The sequence below is a fragment of the Pleuronectes platessa genome, chromosome 5 (assembly GCF_947347685.1).
Source record: "Pleuronectes platessa chromosome 5, fPlePla1.1, whole genome shotgun sequence".
NCBI lineage: Eukaryota > Metazoa > Chordata > Actinopteri > Pleuronectiformes > Pleuronectidae > Pleuronectes > Pleuronectes platessa.
In genome coordinates this window covers 7510088-7520868 of record NC_070630.1, presented here as the reverse complement: position 1 = coordinate 7520868, position 10781 = coordinate 7510088, and the positions used below count along the sequence as shown (strand labels likewise).

General features: G+C 40.1%; 1 protein-coding gene across 7 annotated transcripts in view; it reads left to right on the top strand.

The window, feature by feature from the left end:
• Window positions 1–1125: 1125 nt before the first annotated feature.
• The window catches only part of synrg (synergin, gamma), a 35635-nt gene continuing 25979 nt past the window's right edge, over window positions 1126–10781 (top strand). For 5 of the 7 annotated variants that reach the window (XM_053422406.1, XM_053422403.1, XM_053422408.1 and 2 more), the window contains exons 1-8: window positions 1126–1190; window positions 5586–5626; window positions 6264–6535; window positions 6868–6995; window positions 7440–7545; window positions 7636–7747; window positions 8896–9291; window positions 10089–10367. In XM_053422406.1, the coding sequence (XP_053278381.1) occupies window positions 1129–1190; window positions 5586–5626; window positions 6264–6535; window positions 6868–6995; window positions 7440–7545; window positions 7636–7747; window positions 8896–9291; window positions 10089–10367 (1396 nt within the window). In that variant the 5' untranslated portion in view covers window positions 1126–1128. The remainder of the gene's footprint in view (window positions 1191–5585; window positions 5627–6263; window positions 6536–6867; window positions 6996–7439; window positions 7546–7635; window positions 7748–8895; window positions 9292–10088; window positions 10368–10781) is intronic. The other 2 variants (XM_053422407.1, XM_053422409.1) reach the window with 2 other exon arrangements.

The window sequence follows — 10781 nt, the reverse complement described above, 5'->3', positions numbered from 1 at the left end:
ATCTGTCAATATTTGAGTTTGTCAAAATGTGGAAAACTCCCAAACTGCCCAGCTCCCTAAAATAAAGCCTGAGCTAATACACATGTTATCCTATCACACCTTGATTTAAATGTTGTTATTTAGCGTAATGTGTGCACAGCTGTTTCTGCATTAATGACCTGACATTTATACAGTTGAGTCAAAGTATTTGGTTCATAGACCTCTAGGAATACAGCTGTATTGGGAATACGTTATTTAGCCGTTGTGTATTTAAATAACTGCTGAGATTTGCATATCCTTCTTATCTCTAACTAGACGAGTGAAAGATGTAAAAATTGAAGAAAGTGAAGTAAAAACAGTAACAGTAACAGTGTTTGACCACAAGATGTCAGAAAAGAGCATGAGTACTTGGCAGCAGACAAGGGTTAGGGTTAACCTTAACCCGATCATGCCGCCTCAGAAGGTATTGTTGTTGTCGTTGTTGTTGTTGTTGTTGTTGTTGTTGTTGTAACCACACACTCCATTCAATTGCATTTTTATTTTTAAACTACGCAACATCACAAACATTTTTTCAACGAACACTTGGTGACATTTGACAGGGAGACATAAGTGTTGTATTTAAGCACTATATCAGTCGTACAATAATAGATAGAAAAATGAATCATCATTTGACATTTGTCATTGCTATACTGAAAAATGATGTTCCATTTTTTGTATCTATTATTGTAAGCAGTGCTTACATACAACAGTATTAGTTGGGCTCTAACTCTTATCATTTTATTTTCTTATCATAATATATCATATACTAGTTTTACAACATAAACTATTTGCTAATTTTGTTGTATTTTTAATCATTTAATGTATTTTAGTTTGTACTGAAACATGTTATTGTATTTGAATGCTATCGTCATTGATAATAACATGCTACACTATTGTTCTACGTTGTATTTTGGTAATACTACCACCATTCCAATCATACCACTAAATCTCACTTTATACTTTAGTAATACACGTGTATTCCACACAGCTTCTACTGTACTACCACATTTCTAGTCCAGCACCTGATCCCTTTATGAGGGCTGTGCGCCTGACAGACCAAACCCAGGCCTCAATATCCCAAGCTCAACCCGCGTCACTGCTGACGTCAGCATGCTACCAGCGACCACTGGTATCAAGATGGCGCTGCGGCCAGGATCCGGAGGAGGCGGCAGGTATTTGAAACCCCTATATAATCAACTTTGTCTCGATAAATACAATGTGTCCGCCCGGGAGCAACGTCCGACGGTCGGCTAGCGTCAGGCGTAGCGGGCGGAGGAGGCCCAGAGGCGGCCGCCGGTGGCTGTTTCCCCCCCTGGCTGGATGTGTTGGGATGAGATGGCTGGTTGTCAGGTGTCACAGCTAGCAGCGGTTAGCTAGCAGCGGTTAGCTAGCTGCCTCCCCCGCTCACACACACAGGGGAGCAGCGACAACAACACAGTTCCTATATCTTCACAATGTGTCCGCAGCGATTCATACATCTTTTGTTGGCTGTATTCAGAGATATTTAGTGTTAATACAATACACAACTCTTCACCAGAAGGGGCCTGTGGACGGGGAGCTATTGTTAATACCCACGTATCTGTTTGGTGTCGTGCAAGCAGGATGTTTAAATGTCTCACAAGTTGAATGAGATGGGACATGAAGATATAAATACTTGTGTTAGTTCATCTTCTCCCCTGTGACTTCACAGCTTCACTTGTTTCCCTCAACGGGAGTCAGACTCTTCACTAGATGACACTAACCAGCCCTGTCCCAGTTTGTTCCACCAGCCAGTGGGTGAAAAGTTTAGGTGTCATATTAAAGAAGTGGTTCTCCAGAGCGAGGCTATTCTCATGGGTTTTTCATGAGCTGAACCGGAGCAACTTGAATAATACATGTGCTCTGGATTGCAAGCACCCTGACCAGCCAGCTGATACTGATCTGACAGGTGAAACCAAAGTCCTGAGATGCTGTAGGGAGAAGCAGGAGATGTAATGAGAGGAGCTGGAGATGATTGGGATTCTCTGTTGTGTGTTTATTATTCAGCGGATGTCTGGTTGTTACACGACTCGAGTAAAGTTTGCGTGATGCCTGTTTGTGAAAGTATCAGCCTTCTTCTCTGAAAGTTTGGCTGAAAAAGTTGGAAGGGTAAAGTTGACCTAGTTAATCAGACAAACAGGATCAGTGGTAATACGATATGAGGCAATTCGATATGTTACCGCTAGTATAGATGATTTTCATTATTTGCCAATCACCTTATTGGGTTCTCAATCATAGGTTTGGTCTTTAAAGTGTCAGAAAAGGTTTAAAAACACACATCCAAGATCACTAAGTCCTTCTGAGGTTAAATTTTATTATTATAAACATCTCAAAATGTTAAATAACAAACGATGCTTGAATGAGCAAATATCAGCAAACAATGAAAAATGCCTGCAGTTTTTATTAAACCACAGCCCAGGATGATGTGTTCAAATGAAATGTTTTATTTGATCAAGAATACAAACGACAGTCTTTTCTTCAAATTGAAAATAAATAAACAGTAATAATAACTTACTATGAGTACTGATGGTGATTTATATATTTAATGTCTGTTTGCTACAGTGGTTCCAATTACTAATTAATATCTCTTGAGATTAAAACTCAACAATATATACAATTTCACCAGGAATATGCAAACCTTTACAAATAATGGTATACTGGTGGAATAAGTATTTTATCCATATTTGCAACTCCAAGCCAAACTACATCTTCACTGCTGCTTATAAGGCCTGAACTTTGATAGAATGGCTCCATTTCAGACCATAATCTATCCCAAATGTATATGTTATCTATAGCACATTCAAATCCAGTTTAATATTTTTTATAATCTACAAGATATATGAATTGTAATGGAATGACACAATGGTATTGATAGTGTTGCTGTAAATCCAGGAGGTGGAGCAATGGTGCAGCTTTTAAAAACTTGCCTGGCAGCCAAGCAACCGCTGCAGCAGATACATCAGTGTTATGAAAACATATAAAGAAGACAAGTTGTCATAGTTGCAGTGGCTGTAGCTTCCCCCAGGAGAGATGCATGACATCATTATGATGAGGCGACAATGGCTCCATGCAGATTTGTGTGTCTCCGACAAGCCATATGATTACACCATTCATCAGACAGCTCACCTCCTGCATGTCACATGATGTCCAATTGTGTTATCCCATTAGTCAAGAGTGTCTTACCCTGGGGAGGGTTTTTTAACTGCTGTCATTTCCAACTTGGATTTATTGCTGGAAATATAATATTGTCAAAGTGTCAATAATTGGGAACATGATTAATCCTTTGATTTAAAATGATGACAGTTAAAGCAGATTTTCTGCCAGGTCACATTGTTCACTGATGACCTTATTAGTCCTTCTCCAATTAGTGATTAGTAACAAGACAGAGGTCTTGTGGTCCAGCTCCTGTAGTGGATTGAGGAAAAACCCCAACTTACTCAATCAACTTGACTGAGTCCTTGGCTTTTTATGATCAACGGTGTCCAAATTACAGCTGCTAAGATTTGATTAATCGAGTAGTCAATCAACAGAAAAACAATCATGATCTAATTTTACCATTTAATAATGTTAAAACTAAGATGGCTTGGTTCCAGCTTCTCAAATGTGGGAATTCAATACTTTTGTTTTCGTATATATGATATTAAACTAAATCTCAGTGGGTTTTGGACAAAACAAGAGATCTGAATATGTCACTTTTGAAATTATTACAGGCAAATGTTCGTTACAGCTCAAATACAAATTAGATATTGTATCGTGCTAAGGTTTATAATTTCTTAATTGTCCTGATTATTTCTTTAGTTAGTTAGATGTTAATAATCAAGCAGAACAATAATTAAGTCCTAAAAACGTATATCGTTTCATCTTAGCGATTAAAATGGGTTGAGTGAAGCCTAGTACTTGTCTTGTCTACAGTATAATCCACTAAAAGAGCAGTTTTGGAATAAACAGTGATTTTGGTATAGCCGTCCTTTGTGATGATGCCAGCGCCTGAAACTCCTCACCCTGCTTTCTGTCTCGCAGTGACTGGTCGGTTGATTACAGGTCTTTTTACAATCCAACGGGCCTGTCTGCCGGCCACAGATGCTATCACTGCTTATCCCCTCTATGTTAATCTGCTCAGCCATGACCTGATATTTGCAGCGGGGAGCGGGCAGAAATGCCACAGTGCTCCTGTAAAAGCTTTTTTTTTAAGCTGTAAATCTTACAGGGAGCAGATGTGAGAAATCCTCCGAGTCGAGCATTATCACAAAATCCAAGGACCCAGTCGTACAATACCAGTACTTTGTGAAGCGTAACCTCACTTTCTTCTATGTGTTGTTTCAATATTAAATAAAAACTTTCTTTGTAAAAATCCCAAAAGTTAAAGTTCCGTGAACAAGCCGAAGCTATGCTGTTTTTGTCATGGAGAGTTGATAATTGCCTTATACCGCCTCCCAGTTAGTTTTCTGTTTATTACAATGTCACTCACCTATTGGATTAGTGAGGATACAATTCTGCTTGGAGTCACAGGCACCAAAGGCCCAGCTGGCTTATTGCTGTGTTTGTTTCTGCATCATCAGTCCCCGCCTGCAGAACCAAGTTCTTTGACAAATAGCTGAAGGCCTGTGTGGGTTGGCACCGGCGAGGGAGAGACTTGGACGACTTGTTGAGACTACTTCTGACTAAAGGCCCATTTCTCAGCACAGACCCGGTGGCAGAGTCCAAGTTGCCTGGGGAAACTAAAATGCACCAGTTTTGGTGCTTTTTGGCTTTATCGAAAATAGTGAATGGATCAGTGTCAGAAAATTCAGCCTGAATCTGCTAAATAATGCAAAGCTACACTTCTCTCTACTGGCTCGTTCTGTATCTGCCGGGTTTTGCTGACAATAAACTTATACTGCATAAATATCCCTTTTTTTTCCCGCTGTTAGATTTAGTTATTCAAATTGTTTTTTAATAATGTAATGTTTGGAGATTAAATGACAGCAACAGCTTGATAAGATTCATTCAGATGTGTCTGAGTTAATGAAGCAGTTAATGATCAAGAAAAATGTCACAAACTGAACAGCAAATCATTATCAAGCAGCCGCATGTATAATGATGTAGTTTCACAATTAAGAAGAGCAAACAAGGCTTTTATTTTCTGTTCAGTTGAGTCATTTCGAATTAATCCAGATCCCAAATGGCTCCAGAACAGGGTTGTATTTACACTCTTATAAACAATTGAACCAAATCTATTTAAAAGCCCATTTCATGGAAACACAGTTGCACAGTTGTGAGCTCTGAAAAAGATGTTTCTGTCGAAAGGTTTCACATTTCATTCGCTTAAGTGTTTTACTTTTATAGCGCAATTACAAACATTAAACATTTATTGGTTATGAAACATCCGACGTCATCTCAGTCATTTTGAATACTCTCCTTCCTAAACTAATCATTCGGCAATGTTTCACTTGGAACTGTGAAAAAAACATTTACTGATGCAGTAATGGCCTTATTAAGGCTTCAGAGGGCATTACTCTGTTTATGTCTATGAATCTCATAACTTGTGTTTTCTTTTTTTCCTCCTATAGTTTTATGTATCCTGTTGGAGGGGGCTTGGGGCAACCACAAGGTGAGTCACTCAGAAGTTAACATCACCAGTTAAAAAGGTTTCATCAGAAGCTGATCAAATAAATGGGAAATTAAATTCAATGTCTAGGATAGGATCATCTAATTTTGAGGGTAATTAAAAACAAAACATTTAGAGGCATGATTTTTTTTATGCAAATGCCTTGATGTTGCTATTTTGTAAAACCGTTTTATTGTAAAAAAGGGCTGCTGCAGATACTAAATGAGTGTGACTGATTTTGTCATTAATATGTGCATGTATGTTATATTTAGGCTGTTGACTTTGCAGTAACATACCACTGGGACGAGCATCTCTCGGGCATCATTACATGCTCCCGTTAGCATTGTCATTTTTAAACGGCTCATTTATTCATCGCGGTTGTGCCCTAACTTCGTGAATCATCTGGAGGCGCCAGTAGGAGCTGGCTGCTCAGCTCTAACTGACAGCTTACATAGCATCTGGGAAAATAAACACTTTTCCAAAAAATGTTAAGCTTGTTTTAGTCCAAGCTGTCACATACTTTTTCCAGCTGTCCAGAATCTAGTTTCAATTTTTTTCTTAACTTTTCTTCAGTTTATTTTAAACTAGGCATACTGTTGTACTTCAAATAGTAATCCAGTGTCTGTGTTTATTTCTGCAGGCATGGTACCCATGCAGCAGCAGCAGCAGCAGCAGCATCAACAGCAGCAGCAGCAGCAACAACAGCTTCAGCAACAACAGCTTCAGCAACAACAGCTTCAGCAACAGCTTCAGCAACAACAGCTTCAGCAACAACAGCTTCAGCAACATCAGCAGCAACAGCAGCAGCAACAGCAGGGCTTCTCTATCGGTCCAGTCATGCAGCCTAACATGCAGGGGATGATGGGAATGAACTTTGGGGGGCAGATGACCCAAGGAGCCATGCCTATGCAGGTGAGCTTATGTGTCTGTATTAGCTCTGTAGATTTTCATTATAGTTCCTGGCATTTCTGCGTTTGCTGCATTTTTACAAACTTGTTAATGTGGTCTTCCAGTAGTAAATACATAAATACTGTATTGATTTAATTTACCCTGCTTGTGTCCGAAAGAATCCAGTCACAAACTGTTTTAAACATAATTATGCATCACCATCACCATTAACACTGTTCTTTGATGCCTTCCCTTCCCTTCTGGTCTTCAAACTCAAGTAAAAGCAGTTTGACAATATTAATGTTTGATTTCTGAACATCTCTTTTATAGCTCTGTTTGTTTTTTTGTTCTCACAGGGCGGGATGGCGATTGGGATGCAGACCCCCGGTATGCAGTTTATGGGTCAGCCACAGTTTATGAGTATGAGACCTGCTGGACCCCAGTACACTGCTGACATGCAGAAACAAATGGCTGAGGAGCATCAGTAAGACTTCTTTACACTAATATCATAAGGTTGAATGCTCAGAGATGAGAATTTTTTATCGTAGGCTGGCTCTTGGGTTCATTGGCTTGCCAATTCAACATGTAGACTAGAGGAGTACAAGCTGATATGGTTTATAAATGGTCGCACTCTGGTGCCCTGGTTAAGGACGCTTACCATGTCATTGCACTTTAGCCTTGTTAGTCTCATCTCTCCCCTCAGGCAAAAATGCTAATAAATACATCTACAATTCTATAAATATTAATATGTAAATTTCAACGACATGATTGTGCATTAACTCTGACAAAGACAGATGAATATTGACTCTATTCTACTCAATGTATAGATTAGATTAAAATCAATTGTGTTTTGACTTTCTCTTAACCTCCTTCAGAATATTTCACGTTTGTCTCTACAAATGATGTATGAACTCTTCCTGCCGTTTAGAAAGCGTCTGGATCATCAGCAGAAGATGCTGGAGGAAGACAGGAAAAGAAGACAGTTTGAGGAGCAGAAACAGAAGCTGAGAATGCTCAGCAGTGTCAAACCCAAGGTGAGTTTCTCTGCACATCATGATTATCTTACTCCACTTCTAACCTTTCAAAACCTCTGGGATGTTGATTCTCTGCTGTGTTGTGCTCAGACAGGGGAGAAGAGTCGGGATGATGCATTGGAGGCGATCAAAGGAAACCTGGACGGCTTCAGCAGGGATGCGAAAATGCACCCCACTCCATCATCACAGACAAAGAAGCCAGGTACCTTCAATCAAACGCTTTTATTCATAATCCTTGGGATTTTTCATGTTGTGGCTCTCCATCAGCAGATCTGCTGTCTGTAGCTCTAATACCTTGGTCTGAGAATAACTGGATTAGAGACACGTCAGCATGATGGTCGCCCAGCCGGCAGCCAGACGAGTGATGTTTGGGGATTTCTGTAATATACAATATGCAACACAGCGTCTCTATAATATTTTTGTTTCATCATATTATTTCAGTCTGTATTGCTACTGTCACTTTAGAGTGATCTCTTTAATTTTGACTTGTTAACTTTTTGAACTTTTTCTTGTGTCTTATATTTTTTTGATTTCCTTCATTTAACTTATTTCTTTGCATTTCCCAAAAATTGTTGGCATACATTTTTCAGTAAAATAACAAGGATTAATGCTTAAGAGCAGAGGTTTCCAGGGTTTCCCCTAGGTTTTTTATTTTTAGCAGCGGAGACGGACTATTCCTGAATAAACGGGGTGTCGCATCTTCTGCAGTAATGACTTAAAACACTGGGTTGCGTCGTAGTCTGGGGGAAGAACATGTCTCTTGTCTGCAGGAGTGTGTGTGTACGTGTATACCCGTCTCTGCCCTGGTTCACACAAACAAAAACCTAATTTTTTTTTCAATGTGTTTAAATGCATGTCTCATAAACTCTCAAGCAAATCAGACAATCACAAACTAAACTTCAGTCACTGTTCAGGTCCTAATAACTTCTGATTAGTGTTGGTGTTTATTGTTAATGTGTAAAATGAGCGCAGGTCAGTGGGGACTGAGGTTATACAGCAGGGTAATACAGCACTGTGCGTCTGCACTGAGCCTGAAGCAGCGGCCCTAGAGAACGTAGGGGAAACCCTGGTTCCTAACCTTTTTCCTCGCTGAGCCTTTAAAATGAGGCAGAAATGTTCTTGATCTTTTGATCCAGTCCAGATTGCTGACCTCCAGTTTTTGGAACCTCTGCTCTAAAGTAATTATTTTGATGAAATGCTGATTATAGAAGAATAGCCAGTCAAACACTGACTGGCTCTTCTTTCATAAAATTGTGGTTCACTCTTGCAATGTGCAGCCATTAATTCAATATCCGTTGTAGTGTATGTTTCATGTGTTGTGCCATCATCATTATTTCTTCATTTTTGCAGACTCATCGCCATCACACCCGTCTGTCTCCACTCACTCACTCCCTCCAGCTTTGTCTGAGGACAATGATGAGTTTAGTGACTTTCAGGGGCCTTTAGATACCCCAGCCTCCTTCTCTCCGCCCTCCTCTTCCTCTTCATCCACCCTTGGCCTTTCCACTCAGGCCCACGTCCAGCCTGCGTCCCCTGCCCCACAGACAGGTTTCTCTGAGGACGATGAGTTTAGTGACTTTGTTCAGGGTCCCGTAAACACTATCCCCTTCTCCAGCGTCCACATCTCCTCTCAAGACCAAATCCATCCTTCCTTCCCCTCCTCACAATCCCTCCCTGCCTCTGTGTCCGTTCCCACTGCCTCCCAACACTGTGCTGTCAACACCAGTTCCCAATCTACATCTCAAGGTAACTCTTCTTTTGCTTCATTGACACCTCCCCTACCATCCCCATAATTTACACTTTGAAATAGTTTGGAGGATTTTTTTTATACCCGCAGCGATCCTTAATTGCTGATGCTTAATATTTTCATTTTTACCTCTGGATTTTGGGTTGGTCTTGGCCTGCCTTGCGTGTAAGAGCATGCCACCAGCACAGCAGATGGCCTCGTGACCTAAACTTTAAACGATATCAGACACTACAAACCAGTGAAACAAGGAGGCAGAATAAATATGAAATCCAGTGGAATTAAACCTTAAAATGAATAATTCTCAGTGGGTTTTTAAACAAGTAGTAGTTGAATTAATCAGTGTATGATTTGTGCTTTGAGCGAAGATTGTCACTCTCTTGTGTCGTCTCATCTTTGGGATGAGCAGCTGCTCTGTGACAGCTCTCAGTCTCTACACTATGAATGATAGGACAGTGAGATAGCCTCCTGTCCACAGACAAGTCCAGTGTCGTCCCCAAACCTCTGAGACATTTCTGACCTAGTTGTTTAACAACTGCAATAAGCAGATAAGATGGTGTCAGGATTGCTTCTCCCTGCAAGTTAGAGACCTGAGGGAGTTTTTAAAAATCGACATGATTAACATATAATTTGATATAATATAATATCAAAATTGTAAAAAGTTGTAATTCAAATTGAATTTTGATATCTTTTTTTACATTTAACAGCAGATGCTTTGCTAAGAAGTCAATTCAACATTTTGGAAAATTATTAGATAGCCTGTGTTATAAAGAAGCTTGTTCCTCATTTACCCTTCTAGGCCCGTCCCTGGAAGAGAAGCTATTCTCCTCATGTGATCTTACTGCTGATAAGATGGCCCAGGTTAGCTTTAAATCCAGGCAGAGTTTGGCTGATATGGGTCCTAGATCTAAAGTTTCCAGCCAGTTTCAATCCAGCAATAAAGCAAGGAACTGGGCTGTGGCCTCCAAGGACTTGAGTTCTGTCTTCGTCACTGCAAAGGCACCTGAGGCCCAAGTCTCAGCACCCAGCGTGTCCCCATCAGCTGTCGATCCGTCCTCCCAAACCAGTAGTGAAAGTGGTGAGAGACGTGCCTGTTTATTAGACTTTGTAGCTGCTTCTTCTCTCCATTAATTTGCTGCAGCATTAACACGCAATCAGGGCAGTTTTCCTTTTTTTCTTTCGCAGGGGAAATAATCTCTGTATTTAACAAAATAATTTTGCACAAACTTAATCTGTTTCTATCTCTTTGGGTAATAATTGGTTTTTGACAGATTCTTGATTCGGCATCATACTCTCGTAGGCTAAGTGCTGTGAAATGAAATAACCCTGACATTTTCTTCACCTTTTGAGATTATAACAGAGTTGCTATTTGAGGTACCCTCCCTGGTGTCTTCACATCATCTCATAAGTCTCTGCTCTCATTTCTGCCTGCTTTATTCCTCTGTTACTTCGGGCCCAATCTTATCATAGGGGCCTTCTTATGTTGCTGCTC